This window comes from Thalassophryne amazonica, chromosome 4 (assembly GCF_902500255.1).
Source record: "Thalassophryne amazonica chromosome 4, fThaAma1.1, whole genome shotgun sequence".
NCBI lineage: Eukaryota > Metazoa > Chordata > Actinopteri > Batrachoidiformes > Batrachoididae > Thalassophryne > Thalassophryne amazonica.
The window spans coordinates 140,233,047-140,247,290 of record NC_047106.1 but is presented as its reverse complement, the minus strand read 5'-3'; the positions used below and the strand labels follow the sequence as shown (position 1 = coordinate 140,247,290).

General features: G+C 40.3%; 1 protein-coding gene across 1 annotated transcript in view; it reads right to left on the bottom strand.

Annotated features, from left to right (window-relative positions):
• The window catches only part of LOC117509055 (spectrin beta chain, non-erythrocytic 4-like), a 301,034-nt gene that overhangs the window by 141,250 nt on the left and 145,540 nt on the right, over window positions 1-14,244 (bottom strand). Inside the window, 1 exon segment of the mRNA XM_034168865.1 lies at window positions 11,600-11,798. Coding sequence (XP_034024756.1) covers window positions 11,600-11,798 — 199 coding nt within the window.

The following is a 14,244-nucleotide window of genomic DNA, read 5'->3' as shown; positions in this document are numbered from 1 at the left end:
GTGTGTGTGTGTGTGTGTGTTTCTCTCTCTCTCTCTGTGTGTGTGTGTAGCGGGCGGGTATCCCAATACCTGCCCGCTGTGCATCAATACTTTGCCATGAAATTACGTTCTCACTCTTGATGGCTTTAATTTTGTCATATCATCATGAAAATTGTTACATAAGAATGCCAACCTCTTTCATGTGATATGGGCGTTGCCGATGGGTGGGCCAAAATGCCTCAATAGCACCCCTTTTGCAACTTTCAAAAACCCCTCCTCCTAGGTGTTTTTTTTGCAGTAGGGAGCTGAAAATTGGTACACGTGTGACTTGCATAGACGTACAAAAAAGTCTCTTGCACCATTGGTCTATTTTGAATTTTTGTGCCATTTTGGCATGATTTCCACATGCTGTATTTGAACGAACTCCTCCGGATTTTTTCCAATGCACTTCAAATTTTTTCAGATCATCCAGAGACTACACTGATGAAAAGCTTTTTTCTATGTCAAAGGGTGTGGCTGCTATGGCGCTGCTATTTTGACCTTTCGCCATGGAACATCAAGTCATGATAACTCCTTCATGCTTTGTCTGATTGACTTGAAACTTCACATGTGTGATGAGGGCCTGCCCCTGAACACACCTGCCCCCTCTGTTTGTGCTCTGAGTGCCCCCTAGTGGATGAACCATCAACTTGTCAGAACTTCTTCATGCATTGGTCATCTGGTCACAAGGGAAGGTGCTGACCCGGGGAGGCAGTGACGCGCACACAGAGGGCCCGTATATGACTGATTGCAGTCCTAGTTATGCTTTGATTTCTTCCGACATCTAAAACACATTCCTGATTAATTAACAGACTAATTCCAACACCTCTGCAGTGTATACTTTGCACTCCGATTACAAACCATGTAAAGAGCAAAATGGATTCAGACACCTCCCAAATGTACTTAAGACCACATGCAAAAAAACTGTCAAGATATATGGCACACATATTTTATATTATATATATATATATATATATATATATAATATATATATATATATATATATATATATATATATATATATATATATATATATGTATTATAAAATACACAAACAAAAATACTAAATAAATTTAAATAAATTACAAACACTGCAATCAATCTGACAGTTCAGACCTCATTACGTAATTTGAACATCTAATTCTCTGCCCCTCTCAGGCTGCTAGAACCAGTCACCATCAGGACTTCGGTCATTGTATGTAGGCATACTGACCATGATTCCAAAATCTTGGATGAATTCAGTGATTTCATTTCTGATTTGGTGACTTGTAAAATAAGTCCCTTCAGGTGTTCCCTTGTTTTGCACTCAGGGTCACCACATCAAATCAGAGGTGGATCTGCATGTTGGCACAAGGTTTAGGCCGGATGCCCTTCCTGACGTACCCCACCAACACTAACAACCTGGCCACCACCCCTGTACGCACTTAATTATTGGTGACATTAATACCATGTAAGGTCACCTTCAGATACCTTCAGCAAAGCATTTTTGGATGTTTGAAAATGTTTGGATTTAGTCTATTCATCCAGGGATCGACTCACCACAGTGAGTATCTCTGTGTATTTGGTTGTGGCCTTGCCATTTCAGATACTGGTAAAGCCTCTCTTACATCAGATCATTCACTCATTAAGTTTGAAGTGTCATTATCCTGGCTGATGACAATGGATGCCTGTACATCATGAACGTATCACAGTAGTTCATTTACTGTAACTGAATTTAGTGTAAAATTAGCTGAGATTCAGAGGATAATCTCACAAGAGGAAATGGTAAGCCCTATGTAGTCCCTGGAGCACACTGGTGCTGTTGTTTATCTCCGGATTCTACAGTGTGAAGCGGATGAGAGTCTCCGACTTCCCTTGGATGGGACAAAAGTCTGACTCAGGGAGAATTGGCAGAACGGCTGCTACTAAAACCACGACCCCTTACCTGTCTGTCATGATTAATGAGTTGGGCAAGGTGATACAGTCTCAGACTGCGAATTCAGACCTAAGTTGGATAACATCTCGGAGCAAATGTACGCCTTGCAAAGGAAGATGTCGGACACCAGGGAATACTCATAAATTGGATTTGGTCAGCCAGAGGAGCTGCAAATGTGTTTCTCTGCTCAACCCTAAACATGGCAGGCTTATCAGCCTCTGAAGGTCAAAATGCCCTGCTGTTTTCCTCCAGAGGAATTTCTACGGCCTTGGTGAACCATTCAGCTGCCCTTCTTATCTTCTGTCCTCCCCTTCAGTCTGATTTTGTCAAGGCAACTCCAGACATTATGCACACACTGAATCTGATACAAACTCATCTGACTGATACAAACTCATCTCATCTGCTCACATGACACGCCCCCTCCTCCCCACCCCTACCACCCCCCTTTCCTCTGCCCTCCCCCGTCTGGAGGCCACTGATCTGCAGCGGCCTTCACCTCTCTCCCAAGACAGCTGCGGCCACTCCACACTCACATTGCCTCAATTGAGATGACGGACTGTCTTAAAGTTTAGCATACACAAACTATCAAATGTATATGTGCGGTTCTGATGTGTCCCATTATTATGTTCCACTAGTAATAACTGTGGAGTAATTGATGCATATTTTGTTTGAGGTAATTGGGTGTAGGGATGGGTATTGATAAGATTTTCGATGTTTCAATATCGATGCCATTATCGATTCTGCTTATTGATCCGATTCCTTATCGATTCCCTTATCGATACCTCTTGTGAATTTTCTGTGTACTAAAACTAGGCTTTACAGGTTTTCTATGTCAACAATATTTTAAATTGGTCACTAGATCCTTGATCTCTGGACATAAATAAAAATAAATAAAATCTGTAGTTTCTGTCAAATGCATTTCCTTTCAGACATTTTGGCATGAATGTCTCTCCGTACCTCTGAGCTGAGCTCAGCCGGCTGCTGCACGTCAGCGCAGAACGTTTCATTTTGGGAGGAAAAAACATTTTGATTGATTGCCATTTTTTCGTATTACAATGTTTGGAAAGAGGTGTCATTTGATTTAAGCGGCGTTTCGCTTTAAATGTATTAATTCCGACTGGACTCTATCATTCTAACTTGACTCGGCAGAGAGCCGCGGAGCGTTTGGAGCTGTGTGAACAGAATGGAGGAGTGACTCACGATTGACATATTCAGGGATGAAAGTGGTGAAAAACAAAAAAAAAAGCTGAAAGCCAAAATTACCCCCAACACCACCCGCACGGAAATGTTTGAATTCTAGAAGCTCTGAAATGCAATCTGGGACTATTCCAGACAATAAACTGCAGTGAGTGCAGCATCCATTTTGGTGAGAAAAAAACCAACTTTCCTTATTCAAATTCATTCCAGTAGTATTCTGCTCTTACTAGGGCTGCAACAAATGATTATTTGGATCATCGATGAATCTGATGGGGTTTCGACATGATTAATCGATTAATCGGATTAGCAGGGAATTTTTTTTTAAATGTGCCAGGGAAACAATTTTTCTCTCCTTCCATTTATTTAACAACAGAACATTATTTGAAAACTTAAAATACTTGAAAATTAACAAATCGTCAAATGTCCCTTGGCTGTTGAAATATAAAATAATAAAGAATAAAACAGATTATAATAAAGAACAAAAATAATTATTTCAAATGACATTGCTGTATCAAAGTGCTGAGATACCATAAAACATTGAAAAATATAAATGTTACAAAATATATGGTGAAAAAAGAGGTATTTTTGTTGCTGCAAATAAGCAATTAGCATAACCAGTTAACCATAAAACCTAAATCAAAAACTGTAGCTTGACTCATTATATGTGTAACATTCTCTGTATAACTTGTAAAGTATGTGGTCATTTCACAATGACACACGTGACTCATGTCTCGTTCTCTAAAATTGTATTGTAGCATTATTAGTTATTATTAGGGGAGGTGATGGTCTAGTGGTTAAGGTGTTGGGCTTGAGTCCAGAAGATCATGGGTTCAAATCCCCTCCTGACTGGAAAATCACTAAGGGCTCTTAGTGGGCTCTATTGCTCCCAGTGTGTAGTGAGCGCCTTGTATGGCAGCACCCTGACATCGGGGTGAATGTGAGGCATAATGGTAAAGTGCTTTGAGCATCTGATGCAGATGGAAAAGCGCTATATAAATGCAGTCCATTTACCATTTTATTACTATTATTATTATTGCTATTATTATTAATATATAAATAAAAATAAATTAAAAAATATTATAATTTGTAATACATTTGACTCTTTTACGACAACGCTGAGCCATTAATTATTATACAGAAAACAAATGCACAAACATGCTGAAATGCCAGCAGCTTAATGCTAACTTTAACACTGAAAACGCCATAGACATGCTAATGCATTAGCATCGGCGTTAACATAAAATACATCTATCAACTGTTTCAGAAGACCATAACAGGTCAGTTTAACATAAAAAAAGGTAAATATTCCTCACAGACATATGCTCTTTAGGGTTTTAGTGGGGAAAAATTAAAATAAAGCGAAATAAAACAAATGAAACCAACAAAGCAGCAGCTCGAAGCACTCCTTCATTGGTTCAAGATTCAAAGCTAAGCTCGGTTGATTATATGGAAGATCTCTAAAATTGCAGTGTAACATTATTAGTCTATTATTATTGACTATATTGTCTATTATGTAGACTATTATTGTTGTTGCTATTATTATTAATATATGACAATTTGACTCTTTTACAACAACGAACGCTGAGCCATTAATTATACAGAAAACAAATCAACACAAACGTGCTGATGCGAACAGCTTAATGCTAACTTTAACACTGAAAACGCCATAGACATGCTAATGCGTTAGCATTGGTCCCGTTTTTAAGTTATAAAATACATATTTCAACTGTTTGAAATAACACCATAACAGGTCGGTTTAACATAAAAATATTAACAGGCTTGGGGAGTAACGGAATACATGTAACGGGGTTACGTAATTAGGATACAAAAAAAAGGTAACTGTATTCCGCTACAGTTACAGAAAAAAAACGTATTCAGATTACAGGCATATTTAGTAAAAATTGGGATTAGTTCGCAGGATTACAGTTTTAATGCATTTTAAGAGAATCATCCTCCGTTCCATGCGTCAAACGCTGCGTGGCTCTTCTACTGAGAGTCCGCTCGGAATTAATTTCAAAACGAATCGCCGCTTTAAATAAAATGACATCTCTTACAAATGTTGCAATACAGACAAACTACGATCGACTAAAATGTTTTTTCCTCCCAAAATGAGACATGCTGCATTCTTTATAAACCTGACCTGCAGCGCAGCGCTGTAGAGCTCAGCTCATAGGTATGGAAATACATTCATGCCAATAATAATGTCTGAAAAGAAATGCTTTTGACAAAAACTAACAGATTTTATTTCTGTTTATGTCCAGAGATCAAGGATCCACAATGTAGAGTTTATTATGTCCAGGGTTTAAGGATCCAGTAACCAATTTCATATTTATTTACTTTACTGGGCCTCTACTGGTGGTTGGCTCTCACTGCGGTATTGTATCACTTCCTGTTCCGGAGCACAGCGGTGTTTTTCTGTATCTGTTAGCTGTTTAATCTGCGCAGTTAGATTGATCTAGTTATCTAGATTACGATTTGTTTCACAGTGTAATCTTTACGTGCCTTAACTAAAGCACTCCTGCTGAATCACCTCTAAATTATTTACACATTATTCACTTTGCGTGTTTTTAGGAATCTGCTAGCTTAGCGTAGCTACTAGCTCTTAGCCGATTTAGCATGGCGGCTTCTCCTGTCTCTCCCGCACTTTTCTGCTCTGGGTGTGAAATGTTTAGTTATTCCTCGGCCTCCTGTAGCAGTAACTGTACGTGTAATAAGTGTAGCTTATTCGTAGCTTTGGAGGCCAGGCTGGGCGAATTGGAGACTCGGCTCCGCACCGTGGAAAATTCTACAGCTAGCCAGGCCCCTGTAGTCGGTGCGGACCAAGGTAGCTTAGCCGCCGTTAGTTACCCACTGGCAGATCCCGAGCAGCCGGGAAAGCAGGCTGACTGGGTGACTGTGAGGAGGAAGCGTAGCCCTAAACAGAAGCCCCGTGTACACCGCCAACCCGTTCACATCTCTAACCGTTTTTCCCCACTCGACGACACACCCGCCGAGGATCTATTAAACATTAGGTCTCTCTCTTCTAAGTCCCTGTTGGTAAATGATATAATAATTGATCAACATATTGATTTATTCTGCCTTACAGAAACCTGGTTACAGCAGGATGAATATGTTAGTTTAAATGAGTCAACACCCCCGAGTCACATTAACTGTCAGAATGCTCGTAGCACAGGCCGGGGCGGAGGATTAGCAGCAATCTTCCATTCCAGCTTATTAATTAATCAAAAACCCAGACAGAGCTTTAATTCATTTGAAAGCTTGACTCTTAGTCTTGTCCATCCAAACTGGAAGTCCCAAAAAACAGTTTTATTTATTATCTATCGTCCACCTGGTCGTTACTGTGAGTTTCTCTGTGAATTTTCAGACCTTTTGTCTGACTTAGTGCTTAGCTCAGATAAGATAATTATAGTGGGCGATTTTAACATCCACACAGATGCTGAGAATGACAGCCTCAACACTGCATTTAATCTATTATTAGACTCTATTGGCTTTGCTCAAAAAGTAAATGAGTCCACCCACCACTTTAATCATATCTTAGATCTTGTTCTGACTTATGGTATGGAAATAGAAGACTTAACAGTATTCCCTGAAAACTCCCTTCTGTCTGATCATTTCTTAATAACATTTACATTTACTCTGATGGACTACCCAGCAGTGGGGAATAAGTTTCATTACACTAGAAGTCTTTCAGAAAGCGCTGTAACTAGGTTTAAGGATATGATTCCTTCTTTATGTTCTCTAATGCCATATACCAACACAGTGCAGAGTAGCTACCTAAACTCTGTAAGTGAGATAGAGTATCTCGTCAATAGTTTTACATCCTCACTGAAGACAACTTTGGATGCTGTAGCTCCTCTAAAAAAGAGAGCTTTAAATCAGAAGTGCCTGACTCCGTGGTATAACTCACAAACTCGTAGCTTAAAGCAGATAACCCGTAAGTTGGAGAGGAAATGGCGTCTCACTAATTTAGAAGATCTTCACTTAGCCTGGAAAAAGAGTCTGTTGCTCTATAAAAAGCCCTCCGTAAAGCTAGGACATCTTTCTACTCATCACTAATTGAAGAAAATAAGAACAACCCCAGGTTTCTTTTCAGCACTGTAGCCAGGCTGACAAAGAGTCAGAGCTCTATTGAGCTGAGTATTCCATTAACTTTAACTAGTAATGACTTCATGACTTTCTTTGCTAACAAAATTTTAACTATTAGAGAAAAAATTACTCATAACCATCCCAAAGACGTATCGTTATCTTTGGCTGCTTTCAGTGATGCCTGTATTTGGTTAGACTCTTTCTCTCCGATTGTTCTGTCTGAGTTATTTTCATTAGTTACTTCATCCAAACCATCAACATGTTTATTAGACCCCATTCCTACCAGGCTGCTCAAGGAAGCCCTACCATTATTTAATGCTTCGATCTTAAATATGATCAATCTATCTTTGTTAGTTGGCTATGTACCACAGGCTTTTAAGGTGGCAGTAATTAAACCATTACTTAAAAAGCCATCACTTGACCCAGCTATCTTAGCTAATTATAGGCCAATCTCCAACCTTCCTTTTCTCTCAAAAATTCTTGAAAGGGTAGTTGTAAAACAGCTAACTGATCATCTGCAGAGGAATGGTCTATTTGAAGAGTTTCAGTCAGGTTTTAGAATTCATCATAGTACAGAAACAGCATTAGTGATGGTTACAAATGATCTTCTTATGGCCTCGGACAGTGGACTCATCTCTGTGCTTGTTCTGTTAGACCTCAGTGCTGCTTTTGATACTGTTGACCATAAAATTTTATTACAGAGATTAGAGCATGCCATAGGTATTAAAGGCACTGCGCTGCGGTGGTTTGAATCATATTTGTCTAATAGATTACAATTTGTTCATGTAAATGGGGAATCTTCTTCACAGACTAAAGTTAATTATGGAGTTCCACAAGGTTCTGTGCTAGGACCAATTTTATTCACTTTATACATGCTTTCCTTAGGCAGTATTATTAGACGGTATTGCTTAAATTTTCATTGTTACGCAGATGATACCCAGCTTTATCTATCCATGAAGCCAGAGGACACACACCAATTAGCTAAACTGCAGGATTGTCTTACAGACATAAAGACATGGATGACCTCTAATTTCCTGCTTTTAAACTCAGATAAAACTGAAGTTATTGTACTTGGCCCCACAAATCTTAGAAACATGGTGTCTAACCAGATCCTTACTGTGGATGGCATTACCCTGACCTCTAGTAATACTGTGAGAAATCTTGGAGTCATTTTTGATCAGGATATGTCATTCAAAGCGCATATTAAACAAATATGTAGGACTGCTTTTTTGCATTTACGCAATATCTCTAAAATCAGAAAGGTCTTGTCTCAGAGTGATGCTGAAAAACTAATTCATGCATTTATTTCCTCTAGGCTGGACTATTGTAATTCATTATTATCAGGTTGTCCTAAAAGTTCCCTAAAAAGCCTTCAGTTAATTCAAAATGCTGCAGCTAGAGTACTGACGGGGACTAGAAGGAGAGAGCATATCTCACCCATATTGGCCTCTCTTCATTGGCTTCCTGTTAATTCTAGAATAGAATTTAAAATTCTTCTTCTTACTTATAAGGTTTTGAATAATCAGGTCCCATCTTATCTTAGGGACCTCATAGTACCATATCACCCCAATAGAGCGCTTCGCTCTCAGACTGCAGGCTTACTTGTAGTTTCTAGGGTTTGTAAGAGTAGAATGGGAGGCAGAGCCTTCAGCTTTCAGGCTCCTCTCCTGTGGAACCAGCTCCCAATTCAGATCAGGGAGACAGACACCCTCTCTACTTTTAAGATTAGGCTTAAAACTTTCCTTTTTGCTAAAGCTTATAGTTAGGGCTGGATCAGGTGACCCTGAACCATCCCTTAGTTATGCTGCTATAGACGTAGACTGCTGGGGGGTTCCCATGATGCACTGTTTTTCTCTTTTTGCTCTGTATGCACCACTCTGCATTTAATCATTAGTGATCGATCTCTGCTCCCCTCCACAGCATGTCTTTTTCCTGGTTCTCTCCCTCAGCCCCAACCAGTCCCAGCAGAAGACTGCCCCTCCCTGAGCCTGGTTCTGCTGGAGGTTTCTTCCTGTTAAAAGGGAGTTTTTCCTTCCCACTGTAGCCAAGTGCTTGCTCACAGGGGGTCGTTTTGACCGTTGGGGTTTTACATAATTATTGTATGGCTTTTGCCTTACAATATAAAGCGCCTTGGGGCAACTGTTTGTTGTGATTTGGCGCTATATAAAAAAAATTGATTGATTGATTGACTTTAAGACTCAATAAAATGTTGTTCAGTTTCAATTTAATCAGCTTATAAAGCGCCAAATTACAACAAAAGCCGTCTCAATGCGCCTCACACAGAACAGTTCAACATAAAAAAATTAAAATAAATAAATAAAAATAAACAAAATTCAATCAATCAATCAATCAATTCAAATACCTAATTAAAAACAGAAGTAAAAGAATAAAACATAACAAAATAAAAACTACTCATAAGAAAGAGAATAAAAATAGGTTTTAAGTCTTGACTTAAAATGTCCACGGACTCCGACTGCCTCACTGAGGGTCATGTACTGACTAACCCAGAATCAGATTGCCCACTCAACAAACTTCCTCAGCCTTCTGGACATGATGAAAGGACTTAGGCTGTCAAACCTGACTTTTCCCCTTTGGGTACCCCTAGAATGCCCACTTTTTAGCTTGAATTTTTCAAAAGCTTCCCCCCTTTTTCCTGACAAACACCCCCCAAAACAACAGCCACTATGAAGGAGCGATAAGGGAATCGTTAAGCAAAAAGCTTATTGATGTCGGTGGATCGAATCATTTCTTAACAATACCCGAAAGGAACTGGTTCTCGATACCCATCCCTAATTGGGTGTGATATGAATTGCCCTTTTAGGGATCAATAAAGTTGTTTGAATCTTGAATCTTTGACACACTCCCATTTTGTGTTACACTGTTGACAAGTGCAGGATCCTGATACAGGATCAAGATTATTTCATTCAACCAAGAAGTCTGCTCAAGGTGAGAGAGTTTTAGCCTCCCTCACAGGGAGAATTCTACAGCTTCAGTCTCAAACTGAAGTTGTGAGACATCAGTGAAGAGGACACTCATGACTTTATAGAGAGACATAAGAACATTCCATAATTTACATATTTACATGATTTACCTGCGTTATTCGTTCTACACAATTCATGTGTATGATTATTGTTCTTTATTTTTGTTGCAATATGTGATAAATATCTTGCATCTTCCTGTATCTTGCCCCGATGTATCTGTTTGAGTCCTCATCCTTCGAACTCGGACTGATATATTGCATGATACATAAACAGACATGCAATAAGTATACTTATCGAATATTGTTGGATTGGCTTGACAGTCCCTTTGATATTACCGGCTGGGTTCTCTCGTGGTTGACATTGTACTTGTCGACTGTAACTGATCTCAATGTGTCTTGTATAACAACATTACTTCTAAACATCCATCCATCCATCCATTTTCTTCCGCTTTATCCGGAGTCGGGTCGCGGGGGCAGCAGCTCAAGCAAAGCCGCCCAGACCTCCTGATCCACATACACCTCCCCCAGCTCCTCTGGGGGAACCCCAAGGCGTTCCCAAGCCAGCCAAGAGATGTAGTCCCTCCAGCGTGTCCTGGGTCTTCCCTGGGGCCTCCTCCCAATGGGACGTGCCCGGAACACCTCTCCAGCGAGGCGTCCAGGGGGCATCCGGAAAAGATGCCCGAGTCACCTCAACTGACTCCTTTCGACATTCTCTGATAAAATATGGAGTATTGCAGGGTTTTGTATTAGGCCCTCTGCTATTCTGTCTTTACATAGCACCACTTGGACAGACTTAGTGACCACTTTCTCAAAACTTTTATGAAGAAATTCTTAGAATTAGAATTAAGTCAATAGTTTGTCAATCCAACCTGGGTTTTGTCAGCAGAGGTCTCACCACAGCAGTTTAAGAGCAAACAGGAACAATTGCAATAGAGAATGAAAAGTTAACAACATTCAGCATAGTCAGACTCAGATAACCACAGAGCTTTGACAAGCGAGGAGGGTTTGGAATTTCTCCATATCTCGACAACCTCAACAGTAATGGAAAGCATGCACCACCCAAGAAAAGCCCATTTCAACAGGACTTAACCCACAGACACATTATTAAAAACAAAGTCAGTGTTCTGTGGTGCTATAATTCAAAGACAATACAACACAGTCTGGAGGTCAAGTTTATTTAACTTCTATCTGCTTTGATGCATGAAGTTATTCACTTAAAGGCTGGACTACATTATAATTATTATTTGGTCAGATTCAGGAGGCTATGTCTGTTCTCGAATATGTACTTGTTTAGTTACTAGGATAAAAGTCGTTGTTGTCATGTTATTTGTGGCAAAAATACTCTGGATACTACTCTGGTGCCTGGACTGATGAACTGACAATGGCAGAATGATGCCGCACACCTTCAGACAGAATAAAACCAAAGCAGCAGAACTGTGGTGCAACAAGACTCACCCTCTCAATCTTGTCCAGCCATTCCTTATTCTGGACCAGCTCAGCCATGAAGGCCTGGTGCTTCAGCCATTTCTTATGAAGCTTCTGCGTCTCATCTCGGCTGTTGTCCCTTGCCATCAGCATCTTCTCGCACACCCAGTCCCCCAACTGGGACAGAGACAGACAGAAACAACTTCACATTATCATCTCGTGCACACTGAAAGTGTGTTCGCTTGAAACACACAAAGGTCAACCACAGCATCCAATTCATTTATGAAGTCCAAATTTCATAGTAGATAATTGTGTTAACTAAAAGATGAATTATTTTGTCAACAATAGTTAAACAAAACTGACCAAAAGTATTCAAGCTGATCAAACAAAAAAGAGACTGAAAGACATATTTCCCAGAGTTTAGTGTCCATCCATCCATCCATCCATCTCCCACAGGGTGGATAAGAAGAAGCAACAGTGACTTGTGATGGTGACAGAAAAAGACTGTAAGATCGTAGTGAGACCTGCTATGTTGTACGGCTCAGAGACGGTGGCACGAACAAAAGGACAGGTGGCAGAGTCAGAAAGGCTGTGATTTTTTCTGGAAGTGATGATGAAGGACAGGGTGAAGAATAGGCAAATGAGAATGACACTACAGGTAGGACAGCTTGGGGAAGAAGTGAGGGAAGCAAGACTGACATGTTTTGGACATATTCAGAGGAGGGACCCAGGATATATAGGGAGAAGGATGCTGAGGAGCCACCAGGCAGGAGGAGAAGAGGGAGGACACAGAGGAGGTTTATGGATGTGCTGAGGGAGGATATGCAGGTGTTTGGTGAGACAGAGGAAGATACAGAGGACAGGGTGAGATGGAAACAATTGATCTGCTGTGGTGTCCCCTAACAGAAGCAGCCAAAAAACATGGAAACTGACCACAAAATTGCCAACTATCTTAGTGAGCAGGACAGACCCATGTTCTGAAGAATCCAACAGAGCCATGTCATCAACAAAAAGCAGACGTGCAAATCCTGATACCTCCATCAGTGTGCAGGTCTGTTGACCTCTCACACACTGAATCACCGACAAGGTCCAACCAGGTGGAGTCCATGTAAGTTAAAACCCTATCAGGAAGCTCTCTATGTTCCACGTTAGAGAAAAGACACACGATGAAAACATGAGTCTTTATTCATTCAGAAAGGGCAGGTCGTGGTGAACGTAAAACGATGAAAACAGGAGTACACCCAGTACGTGTCCGTCAGAACGCGCTAAAAACAAACAGTGCTGCAGCTGCACGATTCAGAAAAGATCTTGATGTACAGAACAAATTATCCAAAGTAACTGGAGCAAAGTACAGAACAAATTATCCAAAATAACTGGAGCAAAGCACAGCCGGAACCCAAACACAGCGGCTCAGTGGTCAGCACTCGCAGCAAGAAGGCCAATAATAAGGCCCTTAGTACTACTATGACTATTATTATTATTATTATTATTATTATTATGTTCCAACCCATAGGACTGTTTTGTTATAAATGAGAGGTCAGGTTTTAATAAGGGAACATTTCACCTCAGTGCTGCAGTTTGTTCTGTCTCTGATCCAAGAAGGACAATGTCAAGGGTCATATGACACCACAACTTCATTTACACCAGGAATTAAAGAGCATTTTTCAAATCAAATCAAATCAATTTTATTTATATAGCGTCAAATCACAACAAACAGTTGCCCCAAGGCACTTTATGTTGTAAGGCAAAAGCCATACAATAATTACAGAAAAACCTCAACGGTCAAAACGACCCCCTATGAGCAAGCACTTGGCGACAGTGGGAAGGAAAAACTCCCTTTTAACAGGAAGACACCTCCAGCAGAACCAGACTCAGGGAGGAGCAGTCTTCTGCTGGGACTGGTTGGGGCTGAGGGAGAGAACCAGGAAAAAGACATGCTGTGGAAGAGAGCAGAGATCAATCACCAATGATTAAATGCAGAGTGGTGCATACAGAGCAAAAAGAGAAAGAAACACTCAGTCTAAGTCTATAGCAGCATAACTAAGGGATGTTTCAGGGTCACCTGATCCAGCCCTAACTATAAGCTTTAGCAAAAAGGAAAGTTTTAAGCCTAATCTTAAAAGTAGAGAGGGTGTCTGTCTCCCTGATCTGAATTGGGAGCTGGTTCCACAGGAGAGGAGCCTGAAAGCTGAAGGCTCTGCTTCCCATTCTACTCTTAAAAACCCTAGGAACTACAAGTAAGCCTGCAGTCTGAGAGCGAAGCACTCTATTGGGGTGATATGGTACTATGAGGTCCCTAAGATAAGATGGGACCTGATTATTCAAAACCTTATAAGTAAGAAGAATTTTAAATTCTGTTCTAGAATTAACAGGAAGCCAATGAAGAGAGGCCAATATGGGTGAAATATGCTCTCTCCTTCTAGTCCCCGTCAGTACTCTAGCTGCAGCATTTTGAATTAACTGAAGGCTTTTCAGGGACCTTTTAGGACAACCTGATAATAATGAATTACAATAGTCCAGCCTAGAGGAAATAAATGCATGAATTAGTTTTTCAGCATCACTCTGAGACAAGACCTTTCTAATTTTAGAGATATTGCGCAAATGCAAAAAAGCAGTCCCACAT